Source organism: Dipodomys ordii, unplaced genomic scaffold (genome assembly GCF_000151885.1).
Source record: "Dipodomys ordii isolate 6190 unplaced genomic scaffold, Dord_2.0 Scaffold60, whole genome shotgun sequence".
Lineage (NCBI taxonomy): Eukaryota > Metazoa > Chordata > Mammalia > Rodentia > Heteromyidae > Dipodomys > Dipodomys ordii.
In genome coordinates, this window is record NW_012267276.1 from 10,078,784 (window position 1) to 10,098,365 (window position 19,582).

Sequence of the window (19,582 nt, forward strand, 5' to 3'; positions counted from 1 at the left end):
AGCCAGGCTGTGTTTCTCTGGTAAACGGTAAGCTTGAAGCTTCCTACTCAAGAGATACACAGTCTGTGACTTTCTCTAACCATTGTATACCTATACACTAAGATCACTGCAACAGCTGTGCTGTGAATGTAGAAGTATTAGCTCAAGTCCTCCAACTTACCAACACTATTAGACATAGGCGAAGGAAGGGACAACAGTGGAGCTCATTTTTTTTTATTTTTGAAAATTTGTGGCTAAACTGAGAACATGTATGTTATCTTAGGCACTTAAATACAGTAGATCCTTAGTATTTACAGGTATATGCAGATACTGCTGTGAATGCTCAAGATAATGCTCAAGATAACTCTAAATTCACTCCAGTTTTCCTATACCATACCTAGAGTAGGTCTAAGCACCCGTTCCTGAAACCACATTGAGGTGGCTATGCTGGTATCACAAAATGGCTATTGTACACAGTAACACTACTCACCAACAATGACATTTTATTTGGCATTGGGCTCCTTATCACAACTATTTTGGATATTTGGTTCAACTTTCTGAGACAGGCTGCCTTTCAACAAATGTGAACCTTTTATCTTATGACAGAACTAAGCACATAGCCTTTTTCTTTTCTTTTTTTTTTTTTGTCCGTCGTGAACTCTGGGCTTGGGCGCTGTCCCTGTGCTCTTCAGCTCAAGGCAAGCACTCTACCGCTTGAGCCACAGTGCCACTTCTGGTTTTCAAGTGGTTTATTGGAGATAAGAGTCTCACAGACTTTCCTGCCTAGGCTGGCTTTGAACCGTGATCCTCAGATCTCAGCCTCCTGAGTAGCTAGGATTACAGGTGTGAGCCACCGGCGCCCGGCTGTCTTTTTTTTAAACATTGCTTTTTTGGATACCATTTGCTTTTTGGGAATACATATTTTCCCAAAATTCAGGGCAGGGAAATGCTCAGCAGATGACATAATTGAAACACAATGAGTGTAACAACAGGGGGATGACAGAGAGTTTCTTTCTATCTACTGAACCATGGGTTACCCGTTTGAGGATTTAAGATGTTTATTGATTGATTGACTTACTGTACTTGTAAGAAATCAGTGAGTAAAACATGCTTCCCATACTTGCAAATGATGCACTTAAACAAGAACTAATTATGGACCAAGAATTCATGGAATGACTGGATGACTAGGTACCCCACAGAAGGAAAGAAAGCTCTTTTCGCTTATAGCTTACTTAAAACAACAGGGTTGTTAGGACAGAGTGTTGCAGAAGCAGATAGCAACAAATGAAGAATAAGTGAAATTATGTATATTAAACCACAAAGTATTTAGTGTGGGCACATCATAGACCATTAGTTAATAGTTAAACCTAATCTCTAAAATCTGATTGGCATTTGTTAAGACTACAACTCCCAAGTTTTAAAATGCATTACAGTCATTAGTATTGGGTTGCAAGGGTTTATTAAATGATATGATTTCTGAGGTTGTATTTTATATTTCCTAGGTTTGTTTCTTATAGTAACACTGATAATTTTCTAACTCAGTATCTTTTTTTCTTCCAATTTTATCAAAATAAATGGTTAAACCTGTTGAAATTCTCATAATATAGTTTTATAAACATCCTATTTCTGGGCTCTTGATAGGGAATTTCATATCATGTTTAGAATAATTATAATTAATATATGAACTTTGGAGGAATACATTTAGGATGCCAATGTTCCTAAGTCTTTCTTTTAATAAATACCCAAAAGAAAGTTGGTTAAAAATTATTTTGGATTGTATTTTGAATCCTCAACTGTGTATGTTCTACAAACTTCTTTCTTGAAACTAAACCATAGTGACTTCCAAAATACCTTTCATAAATTCAGTTTTCCTTGTCTATCTAAAATTTGTTTTTGTCTTCCTTTGGGATTAGGTGTAAATCTACAGTTAGTCTTTATTTCTAAGTCCCAAAAGAGAGTATGAGCAATGAAAATTTATACACTTGCACACACACACACACACACACACACACATCCAATATCAATATTGACAGACTGGTTATATAAATTATAGTTGATCTATAAATTGGCCTATTGTGTAGATAATAAAAATATTACAAAATGCATTCATCAACATGAGAAGAAATGAAAAGATTAGCTATCACATGTAAGGCTTTTCATTGAAGGAATCAAATTTATTTTTCTTATAGTAATCAAACCATCCATTAATATTTGGGGAAGTACAGTTATCCTTTTTATAACATCAAATACCACTAAGCTTGCAGGAAAACTATGATAGTTTCTTCGTTACTCTTACACTAATTGGTAACTTGCAACAATGTTACTTTGTGCAGCATTAAAAGCAGTGTCCTCCACACTGATTTTCTTATTGGCTCCTGCTCATTCTACAAGAAAGTGATATTTAGCTACTGAATTATTACCTTTTAGTTCTGGGAAGAATCTTAGCATTTATGTCTCTGTTTCATATTTTGGTTAAGCATTTAACTTTTGTAAATTTCTAATGGCTTCATGTTGTAATTGATTTTACCTTTGCTATGTTAACCATGGACCCAGCTGTGCCCTCAAATTGCGTTCTTTCTAGAGCCTCTTCCTTCTTCTGCATTTCTATTCTCATCTCCCTTGCTGTAGGTGAAGTCTGAAAACTTTTTTCCTTCTAACAACCACTCTGTGTTTACAATGTAGTGATTCATGGCATGGCTAGTGTACCGAATGCATCTCTTTTTGTAGGCTTTAAAATACGTATTCCTGACTTGTAGAATAGCTCAGAAATCACCTGGTCCTCTCACTGGAAGTAATATCCAGCAAAACATGGTAATTATCTAAAGCCAAAAACTCCATGTGCTTCATATAGAAGTAAACCAAGATTTAAGCTTTCTTCCCCAACATGATGTTTCTGACTTCCTTCCTTCATTTCCTCCTCCTTCCCTCCCTCCCTTCCTTCTTCCCTCTCTTCCTTACTGCTTCCTTCTTTTCTTCCTTTCCTTCCTCTCTTTCTCTTCTTATACTATGGTTTGAATTCAGGACCTTCTACTTGAATGGCAGGCATTCTACTCCTGTACTGTACTACTCTACCAGTGCTCCTTCCTTTTTTTTCTTCATTTCCCCACATTTTTATTGACACATATTAATTGTACCATGTGGGGAATTCATTGTGATTTGTGATAGCTCCATGTATGCACATACTATTCATTGATTCTACTCATTCCTCTTAGATTTTCTTGTGCCTCTTTCCCTATCTTCCTTGTTTTATCTTTTACATATATATATATTTTTTATTTTTAAGTAGTTGTGCAAAAAAGTTACCATTCAACAGAGTAGTTCATGAATACAGTGCCTCTTGATCAATGTCACCCCTTTCAACATTCTCACCTATCCCTCCCACCCCAACTCTTCCCTCACTTTTCTTAATTTTTAGGTTTTGTATTGGATTTTGTGCCTTCTAACAAAGCAATGCATGTATACAATGCGTCTTGATCTGTGTCATCCCTTCAACATCTCACCCCACTTCCCACCCACTCTTCCCCTTATTTTTCTCAAGTTCTATGGTATATACAGTACATTCTACTGTATATTTCTATATACAGTACATTCTACTGTATACATCTACATTCTACTCCAGTTCATTTTTCTACCCCTCTTGATCTGCCTCTCTTGCAAGTATCCATTTCCTAGTACTCATTTTGTTAGGCTTTGACTTAGTTTTTCTAACAAGTTATACTATTGTGCTCAATTCTTGCCTTTAACATACCCCCTACTCTTTCTCCTATCCTGAAATTTACCTCAGAATTATAGACACAATGTTTAATGAAATCTTGACTTGGAAACTTGAGAGTGTGCTGTTTGTTACCTATGGCTTACGTACTCCAGATAGAGAGAAAGTTTCCCACCAGAAAAAAAATCCACTATTTATAGTAATCACTATTTATTATTTAATATCCACAGTATAGATTCTGGAGCCAGATTGGAGCCTTCACTCGTTTCATTTTCTCTCCTTCTGAACGTAGTGAATGGCATTACCTCTTTAAATTTTAGTGTTCTCAAATGAAAAAAAAATAGGAACAATGGTAGTTTGTACAGCACAGTGTGGTTCTGAGAAATAAATGCAGGTGCATTTGAAGCCCCAGTGCCCAGCTCAGTGTGAGTATGTGACAGACAAGCTGCCTATGTCTTTACACTTTGGCCTCTAACCCCAGGTGGCTTTCCGGTCAGTGTCATCTGGCCTATCTGTCCATACACTTTTACACCAGTTGTGGGTCATGTGATATAGATGACGGTTTGATTGAAGAGGGGAAGGTCTGAGGTGAGTGAAGGTCTGTTCATGTTGCTGCTGTCCTCCGTGAAGGCCAGCACTTAGCTCTGTTTCTGGTGGGCAGCTCTGCCATTTATCATGTCGGTTTCCTACATCAGAATGACAGAGATGGCACTGTGCGGGTCAGTGGAAGTGGGAGACCACATTCTCCTGTGGGCTTATAACTTCTTGGGGGTCACTGAGAATTGGGCTCATTCAGCTAGGGAATCTACAGACTGTGACATGAATTCCATCAGTTGTTCATAAATTATGAAAGAAATCTTAGGAACAGCTTCTGGGTTTTTAAAGCTTTGGGCCAAAAGGTTAATTACTTGCCTAGAGTTCCAACCAACTTTCCATGTCAATAGGTACCGGCTGTGTTGGATTTTCTGTTACAGGCGAGCTTACATGCTGCTATTTGAATGTAGTCATAAATCACTGTCTTTGTAGTATTTAATTGTTTTTTTTTTTTGGTAAATACCTGTGACTAGCTTAGAAATAAAGAACTGTGTATTATAATTGGATTATATTTTTAGTAAATGCACTGTTGTTCTTTCATAATATTTCTTTTAAACAAATAATTTACTCTTTTTACAAATGTTTTGAAACATTAGAAAGATAGTAGCTGTGAATAATTAGAAGTAATAGTGGGATGATGATGGCCTTAATAAGTTAAAAAACAAGTATGATTGTGTGAAAACACAAATGAAAATTTAAGTGTTTTTCCCCATTTTTAAAGAAATTAAATGATTGCCTTGTGTTGAGAGAGAATTTATTTTGCGGTATTGATTTTCTAAGTGCTTCATGAGTAACATGAACTACAGATAATCTTCAGAATTCATCGACTCATGGTCTGTACAATCTGCATAGAAATTAATGATTTCCTTCACATCACACTGCAAGAGCCTCAAGAACTATTGATTGGCATTTTGGTATTCATAGGTATTCATTTGGTATTCATAGGTAAAGTCTCCAGATCCATGCTTGCTTAGCATCTTAAGATAATGACTGAATACCACGCACAGGAGGGGAATGTACCATTTGTTTCTCTTTGTAAAAATTCTTTTATTGGTATTCAGTTTCTACCCAGTTGATTTTTGAGTTAATAAAAAGCAGAAACAACAATTCAGAAGAGATGCATTCATTTTCTTCTTTCAGGAGAAGTATCATCTCTAGTTTCCTTTAAAAAATTTCAAAGGTGCTATTTTCCTTTTGTGCAGTACTGGGGTTGGAGCTCAGGATTTCATGCTTCTTAGGCGTTTGGCTGCTTACGCCATGTCCCAGGCCAAAGACCCTATTGTTTTAGCCCATAAGCATAGTACATGTATCAAGGTTTGCCTGAATTTGGAATCATTCAGAGGAAAGAATGGAAAAGTGACATTTATCTTAGAATTTAGTGTTATGAATAATCAACTAGGGAATTAATAATACTGTCTCAGACTCAATTAGATGAAGTATCATTTGTAATATACCACTGTTAATGTAACTTACATCTTTCTTTTTTGATATTGGGGATTCTGAAAGATTGATTAGGCCACAGTTGCTGTTGTTTTGCCAGTTTTGAGGCTTAAATTCAGGGCCTGGGTGCTGTCTCTGAGCTTTTTTAGTTTAAGGCTGGCACTCTATCACTTGAACCACAGCTTCACTTTCTGTTTGTTTGTTTTTGGTAGTTAATTGGAGATAAGAGTCTCATGGACTTCCTTCTCAGGCTGGTTTCATGCTATGATCCTCAGATCTCAGCCTCCTGAGTAGCTAGGATTACAGGTGTGAGCCACTGTGCTGTGCTAACACAGTTTTAATCAATTCTTTTAACAAGCTTATTGATATGTAAGTCATTAGATAAAAGGGGGAAGAACAATGAAAGGTATGACGTTGATCAAGATTCATTGTACATGTAAACTGACATATTTAATTAAAACCCCTTTGAATAACTACTTAAGGGTAATAAAAATGATTAATAAAATGTAGTGCGTTTGCATATTAAAATCATCCTATCCATTGTCTACATTTTAGCCTGAGAAAAGCATGATAATTTCAGAAAGTGTTTATCAGTTGTTACATATTTTAAATGCTAATGGCTCTCTTTAACCTATACTAGTTTCACAAAATCATTTGGAAACTCCTACTTCTAACTAAAGTAGATTCATTTGTATGAAACTTTTTTAACCAAAATTATCAGTAGACTGGTTAATTATAAAGACAGCATGATGACAGAAGAAATAGATAACACAAAATATTTTTTAACTATCTTAAAATTGGGAGATTTTGGGGGAGTTGAGCTATTACAAGCAACGTATATCAAAGCTGTCATGTTTGTTGCTGTGTGTTGGGTGTTTTCTCTGCGGGGAAGAGAGACCACAGCAGGTGTTCTGGTGCCACCCAGGTTGGTGACTTCTGTCCTGTGCCTAGAGATCTCTGGAGAGCTGGGCATATGTGGGTGAGGATGGCTGGCACGGGGCCTTGTCGACTACTTGACATTTCTTCTGACTCAGGGACTCCGTTTCCTCATAGGTGAGCGTCCCTATCAATGTCCTTACTGTGAAAAAGGATTCAGTAAAAATGATGGATTGAAGATGCACATTCGAACTCATACCCGGGTAAGAATGCATGCTATCTCATGGCTCTTATATACCCAACTCACCCTGGGAATCTAGAAGATATGTGATGTACCAGGAGAACACTAAAGTGATTTGTCTTCGAACTTTACAACTTTGGGGGGGGGTGGAGGGAGGGGAGGATACAAAGGGATGGGAAGGGGAAACAAAGGAGGAAGCTACAATGCTTGATAAGAAATGCACTCATTATCTTACCCATGTAATTGTAACCCCTCTGTACAGTATTTTCACAATAAAAAAAACATACACAGGTTGAGATGAACTATGGATAATCAGGAAAAAAATAAGGTGATTTGTCTTCAATTCTATGGTTATATTTAGGATAGACATTTGAAGATAACTTTCTTGGCAGTACTAGGTAAAGTGGTTTGTTGTTGTTGTTGTTTGGGGATGGGGAAAGTTGGTGACAGTCCTGGAACTTGATCTCAGGGCCTGGGTACTGCCCCTAAGCTTTTCCGTGAACCCCACAGCTCCAGTTCTGGCTTTTTGAGTGATTAATTATAGATCAGAGTCTCACACTTTTCTGCCTGGGCAGGTTTCAAACAGTGATCCTCAAAGCTTCAGCCTACAGAGTAACTAGGATTACAGATGTGACTCACTGGTGCCCAGCAAGATTACTAAATAAGTGAATGAATAAATAAAGGCAAATCATCATCATCAACACCATATCCAAACCCCCAAAAGGTCCTGATCCTTGGAATTAGAAATCAGTGTTAAGAAGTTATAGATTACCAACTAACAGATACATAGATTTTAAATATTTTATGATTAGAGAACATGAATAGATGGTCTAGTAGACTGTACCAGTAATAGGAATATTGTTGGATGGAGGTAAGTTTGGGAGCATCTGATCACTACGTGTACTTATAAGCAAGTGTATTTGCAGGAAAAGTGTCACAAGTCATTGAAATTGTGTGCAGGGGATGGCAGGGACATGCCATCTGTACATGCATCACTGACCATTCTTAGGGTTCACGTGCTGTGTCTCACTGGTGTCTCACTCTGTCTGATGGGGCCTCTGTCCCTCTGCCCCTGCTCATGGACAGTTGCCTGTTGGTTACAGATGCCTTTACCAGAATGGAGCACCTGTCTCACATGCTTGAAAACAAGAATTCTGTGCAGTTTATCCCACGTCTGGGTGTGTTTTCTTAGCTCACTCATTTCCACATGTAACTGAATGTTACCTATTCTTGATTTTTCTCTGTGCATCTTTTCACTGCTGATGGTTCACACTGTTGTCCTAGCTACTCAGGAGGCTGAGATCTGAGGACTGTATTTCAAAGCCAACCCAGGCAGGTATGTTGGTGAGACTCTTACCCTTAATTAACCACCAAAAAGCCAGAAGTGGAGCTGTGGCTCAAGTAGTAAAGTGCTCACTTTGAGCAAAAAAATGCTCAAGGACAGTGTCCAGGCCCCACATTCAAGCCCCCTACTTTCTCCTTCCTCTTCCCCTGCCTAGAAAAATCTTTTCCATGTAGAAGAGAAGAAAAGAAGCTTTGCCACCCACCCATAGTGGGTTTCTTATTCTGTTCTATTAAAAGCAAAGTCATACTATGACTCTTAGAAACTAGAATACTTACTAATATAAAACTACTTTGTAAGCTTCAAAGGATTAAACAAATAGCACTGCTTATGATGATATGATTTAAATGTAAATAGTCAAAATGCTTATTTCAAAGTGAGCATCACAAAAAGAGTTTTAAGTTGTTTTAGAAATTATTTTGTATGTGTTACCACAGAAATGTCAATCATGTATTATTCGTTTAGAAGTTGCCAACATTTAGGTAAAAAGAATCCTTGTTCTTTGTAATGTGCCGACATTTTGTTGCCCTGATTACCTTAAGATAGACATGATTATACCATAGAAACTGCTACATAACTCCTTAATGGAAAAAAATACCTTTTACTCTGAGTGTCGGAGGCTTACACCTATAATCCTAGCTACCCAGGAGCCTGAGATCTGAGGATCATAGTGTGAAGCCAGCCTGTGCAGGAAAGTCTGCGATGCTATTACCTCTAATTAGCCATCTCAAAACCAGAAGTGGAGAGGCGGCTCAAATGCTAAAGCAACAGCCTACAGTGAAAAAGCCCCAGGACCAGCACAAAAAGAAGAAAGAAAAGTAAAAACAGAAAAGCACTACCAGGCATTTCTGCTTCTATATTCAGATGAAATTAGAAGATTTATGTTGGTTTTCAAAGTTTATGATGATTGGGGGGGGGCGAGTGTTTTAGAAGCAAGGAGATTAAATTTATTAACACTATTGAAGCTAACTTTTAATTTGCTTTTGGAATTAGTAACTGTTTTATTATTTCTAAGACCCACATATTTCATAGAGAATTTGATACACTTTGCTAGTGAATTATGTAAGGTAAATTTGGCTTTAACATACTACAGTATTTTATTTGGCTCAGACCCTGGCTATTCATGAAATCTAGCATTCTTAATTTGTCATGAAAAGCTGCTTTTTCTTCGTGAAAGAGGGAAAAATCAGACCATTTGAAAAATAACTTCCATTTTGGGTACTGACCGCTTTATTTGCCCCCCCATTTTTCCCTTTTGTGGAAGTTCTTTTTGATGGTCATGAACTAATTTGGTAGAGTCCCCTGGATTTTTATTTTCTGTTGATTTGGGGCTCATGAACTCATCAGTTCTCTTAAAAGTAGTAGCAGAAAACATGTTAAGTTCCCTAATTAGAAATATTTTTTCTTGGTAGGCACAATAAGGTTCCTAAAATAAGGACTCTTGCTGGAAAGCAAAGAAGGCTTCTTTGGATTTCTATAGGCTTGGAGAAGAAGTTAACATTTTAAAGAAAAAAATAGAATATGTTTTCTTTTAAATTCATTGGCAAAACTGACAACAGAAAGGTGGAATTAAAATTCTGTTTCACAATATTTAGCATTTCAAGAGTAGAGTCATATCTACATCAGGGTGTGAACAACCCCAAGAACTGAAGAGATTTCTGTTGTTGTTGTTTTGAATGACTTTATTTTTGTGTATATGGTTTTGACTTGTTTGTTTCTTTTGGTTTTTGTGGTTTTGGGTTCCGAACTCAGTGCTGCATATTTATAAGGCAAGCACTGAACTGCCTGCTTCACTCTACTGGCCTTGCTGCAGGTTGGTTAGTTCTGAGACAAGGTCTAGCTTTATGCTGGGCAGGCCTGAACTGCGATCTTTCTCTGGCTTACCCATGCAGCTGAGATAACTTGCTCTGGCCACCACACCTAGCCACTGTACTTTTCCTGCTTGTATCACTGTACTCAGCCATTGGTCAGGGTGAAGTCTTTTTTGCCTCAAACCATGATCCTCCAGTCTTTATCTCTTAAATAGATAGAAATATAAGCTACTGTCCTTAGCTTTTCTTTCAACTTTTTTGATGGTACTTACATTCTTACTCAGCAAGTCTATGATTTGTTTATTTTATCTGTCTTGGGGATTAAACTCAGGACTTAGGCACCGTACCTTAGCTTTTCCCCTAAAGGCTAGAACTCTAGCAGTCCACTTATGGAATTTTGGGGCAGTTAATTGGAGAGAAGAGTCTCATAGATTTTCCTTCTTGGGCTGGCTTTGAACTGCTATCCTCATATCTCAACCTCTTGAGTAGCTAAGATTACAGGTGTGAGCTACTAGTGCTCAGCTTGATTTTTTTTTAAAGGGCAATCAGATGTAGTCCTGTGCATCTAAACCACTAGAGGCAGTGATGGTGTGAAACAGTAGTTTCCAAGACTGCCACCTGTTCCTTCCTGTATGCACCTACTCCTGTCCTCAGCAGGAGAGGAATCTCTCATTCTTGAATCCAAGCTTGTCTCTCTAACTTGCTTAATCAATAGAATGTGGCAGGAGTGATTTTTTTTCTGGTAAGTCAGAAGCTAGGTCAGTAAGAAAAGAGACAGCTTCTGGACTATCCAATGTCCTGTTTCATCGCTCGCATATAGAGCTTGCTTGCTGATGGGTGTGGAGTTGGGCTGGCTAGTGCTTAGGTGGATATTGTAGTTCCTCCAGCTCCAGCCTTCATTACCCTGCTTAGTGCTCCCTTAAGAGAACAGATTAGAATGCAAGGAGATGGAAACGTGTCAGTGGGAGATAATATTAAAACCCATTTCCTTTGTTTAAAAACAAAACCAGAAGGGAATTAGGTTATTTTCAAGTTATACTCCTGTGTTATTCATGAAAATCCCATTACAACGAATTGCTGCCACTGCTTTGATCACTGTGCCAAGGCTTGCTGATCTGCCCTGTGTCATGGGTGCAAAATTCCTTTGTTCTGTAACTCTCCTAGATCCCAGGTACAGAATTTCTTTATTGTGTAAATGTTTACTAAGCCTGCTGTATGTTAGATTTGTGTTAGGTACTAGGAATGCATGGGAAAATGTATTATATGGAATGCTTTGAGGTTGCAGGTGATTTCATGTGAAGACATGCTGGAGTAAAGATTTAAGACACGTGTGTGTATGTGTGTGTGTGTGTGTGTGAGAGAGAGAGAGAGAGCATGCATGTGTGTGTGAGGAGGGAATAGAGGATAAATGGTATTTAAACACTGGAGGAAAGTGTTGAGCTGTGGAGAAAGCTTAGAAGGTTAGGTAGCCTCAGAATTGAGGCCTTTTTAGGTCTTCTAAGTACTTATTTATTTATTTATTTTTGGTCAGCCCTGGAGCTTGAACTCAGGGCCTGGGCACTGTCTCTGAGCTTTTCTGCTCAAGGCTAGTGCTCTACCACTTTGAGCCACAGCACCATTTCTGGTTTTCTGATGTTAATTGAACATAAGAGTCTCACAGACTTTCCTGCTCAGGCTGGCTTTGAATTGTGTTCCTCATATTTCAGTCTCCTGAATAGCTAGAATTACAGGCATGAGCCACCAGTGCCTCTAAGTACATTCTTTTTTCTTTTTGAGTATCATGTCTCTAGCATTTTAGTGGCCATTAGCCTCACCAGTCATCAACTAGTTCGACCTCAGAGTCACACAGATTTTTTTTATTCTCTGGTTATCCTCAGAGCTCAGTGATCTTTTGGATTCTCCCCAGCATCTTGCTAAGGTTTTCGTCCTGCTTCTGTAGGTTTGGGCTGAGATAAAGGAATGATTGAGGAATAATACAAACAGTAGAGCCTTTTCCTGAATGCAGCTTGCTCTCCCCTCCTCCTCCAGAGCTAGTAATCAATACCTTCGCCTATAATCAATCCAAAGGATCTGAATCAGATTCATTCCTGACCAACCTGAAAGAAGAGCCCTCAGCACTGAGTAAATAACTGTTGTTACCCAGTAGGGCCCAGCAACACAAAGGCAAGGGTTATTCACTGTAGGTGTCTTTCCCTCCAGCTCTTAGCACAGCTGGAAGGGATACTTGTTGTTTAACTGAGGTATTGCTGGAATTGATGAGCTCCTTACCATCTGAGCATATGAATAATGAAAAATAGAATTTCATTTGAAGGGATTATTTATGGAGCACTTAGTTAAGTGATGTATATTGCTTTTCTTCTGGACAACAGGAATTAAAGCAAAGCCCTGTGTTGTAACTTGGAAATCCTTAGGAGGGACCCAGAGGCTTTGTTGAATAGCTCACATAATTTCTGCCAAATGAAAAGCAAAAAGAGTTTGTCTTAGGAAACTCTGTGACAGTTTCTATTTAACTTTGCCTAACAATGACTTCAAACAGTTGTTGAAATTATAGAGAACTGATTAAAGGAACCTTCCTTGACTAAGCAGTATGTTTCCAATTGGAATTGTTTGAGATTTGGACATGCATATACTTAGTCTTGGTTGGCCAACTAAGTTTTATTGAGACAGCTTCAGTGTCATGTTTCTATAAGGAAGGATAGGTCAGTGAAGGATGCACCAGGACAGGAAGCATGATGGGAATATCTCAAGGGCATGGGAAGTGCACGTAGGAGGTCTCCATATCTGTATGGGGGGAAGGACACATGCAAGGAAATGTGTGGGGTGAATCAGAAGGGAGTCTGCAAGGGTGGAAATTTCACTCAGGATCTCTATATCAAGTGGAAAGGAAGCTATCAAACAGCTAAAATTCTCCTGAAGGAAAATAGAAGGATTAGGCAGAGAGGTTTGAGGAGGAGAAAGTGGTTTTGTTTCTCTGGAAAATGATGTGCTGCTCTATGTTATGCACACAGGTTCTAATAAGTCCAGCAGTAGAGATGTTTCCTTGTTGTTTATTTTACCAGGCATCTGATCTATTATTTCAGAAGACAGAGGGAAAGAGAGACACACAGACACACAGAGACAGAGATAGAGGCATAGATAAAAAGGGAAGAAGGGAGAGAGGGAAGGAGAGACAGGGAGGGAGAGGGGAGAGAGTTTTCCTCTAATATCTCATTAGAGCTAGTGTTCTACAACTACATAGAGATAACAAAACCCAAAAATGCTATAAATAAGTAAATAAAATGGGAAAAACCCACTGAACTAATCCACCCCATGCTTGACTGAAACAATAAGAATAAAGATCAACATTGAGATGTGTCATAGTTACTTCACAAAATCCAAACAAACCCAACTCACCCCACACTAGCTCCTCCCTGCCTACACATAGGACATAGCCCTGATAGATGGTGATTCTAGGTTTGCTGCACCATCCACCACTTCCCAATTTTTATTTTTTGCTTGTCCTGGGATTTGAACTAAGGGCCTGGTCCTGAGCCTCTTTATGCTCAAGTCTAATGCTCTACCACTTGAGCCACAATGCCACTTCCAGCTTTTTCTGAGTAGTTTATTGGAGATAGGAGTCTCTGGGACATTCCTGCCCCAGCTGGCTTTGAAACACAGTCCCCAGATCTCAGCCTCCTGAGTAGCTATGATGACAAGCATGAGCCACCAGGGGGGCCTGACTCCGCCTCCCCTTTCTGCACCTCCATTTTCCCTCACCACACAGGTGCATGCTGGACTTTGACCAGCCAGGACCATAGGTCATCCTAAAATAGCTCCATTTTCTTGGGTCCATGGTGCTTTCTGAGGATATACATATGTGCTAGATTCTCTCTTTTCCCCATTGCACTGGTTCTTTGAGGTCATAGCTTTTCTTAATAATCCTGGTCAGCCAGGACAATCTATGCAGCCTGGCCTGCATTGCAGTGCATTGCCAGTGCATTCATTATATCAACTCAGTTTTTTTTTATTTTTATTTTTTGTGAACATACTGTACAGAGGAGTTACAATTACATGGGCAGGATAATGAGTACATTTCTTATCAAGCATTACGGCCTCCTCCTTTGTTTACCCTTCACATCCCTTCCCAGCCTCCCTCCCCCACAATCCACCGCTCCCCCCTCCCCCACCAAAGTTGTAAAGTTCGTTTTCGACATGACAACTTGTACTTCTCATAGTTGCAACGGGTCCACCTGTATCCTTAAACGACTTGTTTTTCCCCATCTCCTCCACAAATTATACAGACATCAAATATAGTGAAAGCAGGGATTATACTGTGGGGGAGGGACATACAAAGCAACAAAGAAATAATCTTATAAATGCGTTAGAAACAAATACATGAAAGAAAAAGCATTAAAATACATATCTAAGGGTTCATTTTCCTAACATCACATTATCTGACCTTTTCTGCTTGACTCATACATATACTAGATATTGCAAATAAGGGAAACCATGGGACCTATATCAACTCAGTTTTCTTTTGTAATCATGACCAAAATCAAATCCTTCCCTCCCCAACTGCTTCTCTCAGGTATTTGTACAGTGATGAAAAATCTGACTTAACAGTTTCTCTTGCTAAAGAAAGTGAAAGATGGGAACCAGTGACTTATGTGTGTAATCCTAGCTACTCAGGAGCCTGATCACTGAGGATCACAATTTGAAGCCGGCCCAGTTAATCACAGAAGAAGCTAGAAGTGGAGTTGTAGCTCAAATGGTAGAGTGAGCACAAAGTTCAGGGACAGCACCCAGCCCTGAGTTCAAGCCTTGGTACTGGCACAAGAAAGAGAGACGGGGAGGGGGGAAAGGAAGGAGGGAAGGGTAAAGGAGAGTGAGGGAGAGAAGGAGGAAGAAAGGAAGGGAGAGAGGGAGGGAGGGAAGAAGGGAGGGAGGGAAGGAAAAACTACAAGGCAGATATTTCCCTAGTTTATTTTGTTGCTTGAATTTAATCTTGTTCTAACTAGAGTGTTCTGTTTTACTGCTTGCTTTGCTATCAGTAAATACATTAACAAAAAAAAAAAGACCTGTGGTCAATTAATTCACCTCCTCCATCATTTCAAACCCTCTTAACCCACAGCTGGGCAGTGTCTTGCACTGACTGACCTGCAGATGTGTTGTTTTCTCCCTTCCTAGTGGAATTCCAGGGCCTTGCTGACTACTCAGTGCAAACCACAAGAACTCATTTGGTATCTGCAGAAGTGACTATAAAGCATCAAAGTCAGTATTCCTGTTCAGCCAGTGGTGGTTCAGTGAAGGTGCCTCTCTATTTCCCAGGGGCTTCTGTATCCATCCAAGGGCACAGGCCAGAGACCCAGTGGTGTCAGAGAACCAGTTCATCTCCCTGCCTCAGGAAGCCCTATTTGGAATAATGAATAGAGTTCTTTCAAAGATGCCTATGACAGGCCTTGGTAAATCAACAAAGAACATAAACAAAGAACAGATACCATAGAGCAGTTTTCAGATTTAGCTACAATAAGACTATAAATATTTAGCATTTAGGCTGATTGTTGCTACAATACTACTATTTTATCTTAGACTTTAATTATATATTTCAGGACTAAGGGGAAAGTATATGCTGTCTGCAGTCTATAAAGAGAATTTTTTTTATCATTTTTAAGCAAGGCAATATACAATTAAGTTTTTAAAAGAAATGGAGCCATTATTCTTAGGAAAGTAGCACAAATTTTCAATACTGTTTTCTTTGTGAAATAAAGTTTGATACTTGTTCTGTATTCTATTCAGAGAGTTCTAACTACTAAATTGTTGTAAGGGTCTTGAAATAGCCCAGGTAAAAAATACTGTGTGCCTGTACTCGTACCTATTTGAGAGACAAACATAGGAGAATTGTAATCCAATGTTCTTCGGGAAAAAAGCTACAGACCCTATCTGAAAAACATATAAAAAGGGATGGAAATGTGAATCAAGGGATAGAGCACTTTCCTAGGTCCTAAGTAAAAACTCTGGTAACGCCTTTCCCCCCCAAACAAAAATCATGTAGTAAGAAACTTTTTATGCAAGGGTCCCATCCATTAATGGATTCCAAGAACAGTGCTATGCTGACATTCTGACATGATTTTTTTCCTTTAAGTCACCTAATTATATTTTAATAATTTGTGTGCCTCATCAATTCTGAATTAAATTATTCATATGCCTATCATGATAATAGACAAAAGCAGATTAATATGATCAACGTTAATATGACTCAACACATTAGGTACCCTTACTGGGTTCTGATTATATTCCAAGCATTAAGAGAAGCAGCCTCCTTCCCAGAGGCTTCAAGAGAACTTAAACCTGCTACCTAGAATATTGTGTTCCTCACTGTCAGCCCTTGTCTTTCCCTCAGTTCTCTTCTCAATGATAAATTACCTTTCTTTAGCATATCTTTGAAGACTTCCCACTGTAATCATATTCTCTGTTCTATACTGTGTTCTATACTATGTGTTCTATACTGTGTCTTCCTATTATGGGATATCTGTAGTATGAATATTATTCATTTTTCTGTCATCTAAGTCTTCCTCTAAAGACTATTCAAGTGAGGTCCAGCTATAGTGACACTTACCTATAATCCCAGCTACTCAAGAATCAAAGATTAGAAGGATAAAAGTTCAAGACCAGCCTGGACAAAAAGTTAGACCTATTTTAAACAGTAAACTGGACATGCTGGTACATGTTTGTAATTCCAGTGAGGCAGGAAGAATGGGTAGAAACACCGTATTCAGAGGCTGGTCCTGGTCATCAACGTGAGATCCTATCTGAAGAATTAAAAAAAAGTAAAAGAGATCTAGAGGTGTGACTGAAGTGGAGAACATTTGCCTATGAGACCCTCAGTTCAAAATACAACATCACTTTAAAACACTTCAGAGTTTATTAATATTGAAAGTTTAATGCAACAGTAGGTAAAATATTGTGAGATTTGATCTTGGTGGGTAAGCAGAAGATAAGCAATTGTACAAAGCAAATGAGTACACTATGTTCCATGACATCATATCCTGGTGAAATTAATGCAGGGGTTTGGTTCAGGAAGAACACAGTTGGTCTTTTATGAATATTTGGATATGATTAAAGGTACCTAAGTGTTCTCTGAAATCATCAGTGCCTGGAAAGAATAGAAAGAACGTATATGTATCTATGCATAGATTTATTTATTTAATTTTGTTTCCCATCTCATATGTTCAAGGTTGTAAAATAGGAACCAGAATGGAGAACAATTTCCCAAACATACTTCGCTCACCACATGTTATTTATTTATATTGTAAAGACCTATCAGACGGACAGATGGTTTTCTCAAGGTTTTCTTTTTCTTTCCTAAAGCTCTGGTTCGCAGTGATTGTGGTGCTGATTGCTCATGTCCTTGACGCCAGACTCCACTGGGTGAGAAGCCTGGCTTACTGATCTGAGATTTCATGTTCTGGAAATCTCAGAGCAGAAGTAATGGGCATGGGGAAGACTCTAGGGTCTGCTAGTCAGGTCTGAGGCTTTTCACCCCCTGGCAATATCTGACCTAGGAAGACTCGAGAGAGACATAATCTCTCCATCCAAGGACCTGTGGTTGCTGTCACATGAAACTGACTGTAGTCCAGTGTTCCTCAGTGATACTGTTCTACTTTACCCAGGAATGTTGGAGAGTTGAGAGCCTCCTTGAGGTTCACTGAGTACCTGACCATCCAGCTGTATAGCCTATGACACTAGACATGACCCAGGTACCACCACACCAGTGTATTCCTGCAAGATGGAGCTGGATCCTAGTACAGAACTCAGCAGCGTATTAGTAAGGACAGTTGTAGCGATTTGTCTCCATATGCATTGCATGGATGTCACGAGCCTCTGCTGGGGTGTCCTGTATCATATCTATTTGCATAAATATTAATATGCACATACACACATTGACCTCACACCTTTCTTGGAGTACTTCTGCTTCTGTCCTCGCTCTGCTCAGGGAATGGAGCCTCTGTCAGTGTATAGTATTGTGAGCATTTGCTGGAATGAGTGGTAGACTGCTTTGGATATATTTTTGTGTGTGTATGTACAGTCCTGGGGATTGAACTCAGGACCTGGGTACTGTTCCTGAGTTGTTTTGTTCAAGGCTAATGTTCTACCACTTGCACCACAGCTTAACTTTCAGATTTTTGATAGTTAATTGGATATAGAAGTCTCCTGGAATTTCCTGCTTGTGCTGGTTTCAAAACCAGATTTGAGCCACCATGCCCGGATTGCTTCGGATCTATTTTATTTAGAGACAATAGAGTAAAGGGACTTAAATGAACATGTGTTTCCAGACATGTAAGTGGAGTACTATGTCAGTGCCAAAAAAATGACATTCCACCAAGAATATAGTCTTTAACATGCGGGACAGTTTATCACCAAGTAACATATGACTCAGTGACTGAATTTTGAATTTTGAAAATATTCAATCCTGTTTCTATTTCCCCATTGGCAAGACATGAGTGAGTTCTCCAACATCTGTCCTCTAAAATGCCTTTGCTTGTGCTGGGACTGCTGCATGCAAATGTCTATTTGTTTTGTACAAATTGGACTTCAAGCCCCATTTGGTATCAGGAGATGGCTGGTGGGTATTCTTGTGTGCAGAGATCAGTTGTATACTTCATTTAGGAAGAGGGAAACATGTACACTCATTGAATTCTCTGAGAACCTCATGATAACTTAGTTCCTGATATATCAGAGTAAGAATTGCATTAATTGGATCATCTGCCAACTATATTAACATTGACTAAAGAGAGAGGGTACCTGGCAACTGGGAGAAAAATAAGGATGAAGGAAGGGGAGAGAGCAAGTTACTTGGAGACTGTGCCACAGTTCTTTTCCTGACATTGAAGGGGTAAGACATAAAGGATTAAAACAATACAATCCCCCCATGCAATGGAATAGATCTACCAATCCATGAAATTATTTATGTCTTAGAGACAGAGAAATTAGCTTGAAGTTAGTTTTTTCTTTTTTTGCCTTGTGTATTCTGAAATCCCAGCTACTGAGGAGGCTGAGATTGAGAAGATTGTGGTGCAAAGCTGGCCTTGGCAGAAAAGTTCATGAGACCCTCTTCTCACCTGAGAGCAGGGTGTGATGGCACAGGCCTTTGATCTTAGCTACAGCAGGAAGCCTAAAATTGGTCGATTACACTCCAGACACAAAGCAAGACCGTATGTCAAAATAGCCAGTGCCAAAAAAGGAAACAATCCAAGGTCCCATTACTGTGCCCTCCAAAGTTCTTCCTTAAAAGATACCAAACACAGCCTTCTTATGGGGAAAATGTTTGGTTTGGTCCATCTTTGGTTTGGTCCTTCCTTCTGAAGTCTGCTGTGCTGACTGCCACACCCTCCCTTTTTCCGTTCCCTAAGTACTGAATGCAAGTGCCCCCAGGGGGGTAATCTCCTTTGGGGAAAGGGCTAACTAAAACTTCTCATAACTATCCCAAGTAAGAGTTCCTTCTGGGGCTGGGAAGGTGGCTCAGTGGTAGAGCACTTGCCTTGCATGCTCTAGGCCCTGGGTTCAATTCCTCAGCACCACATAAGAAAAAAGCCGGAAGTGGCGCTGTG

At 39.2% G+C, this 19,582-nt stretch overlaps 1 protein-coding gene across 2 annotated transcripts in view; it reads left to right on the forward strand.

Annotated features, from left to right (window-relative positions):
* Prdm5 (PR domain containing 5) overlaps positions 1-19,582 on the forward strand; it is a 144,029-nt gene that overhangs the window by 101,906 nt on the left and 22,541 nt on the right. For both annotated transcript variants that reach the window (XM_013022136.1, XM_013022137.1), the window contains one exon: positions 6,779-6,864. In XM_013022136.1, the coding sequence (XP_012877590.1) occupies positions 6,779-6,864 (86 nt within the window). The remainder of the gene's footprint in view (positions 1-6,778; positions 6,865-19,582) is intronic.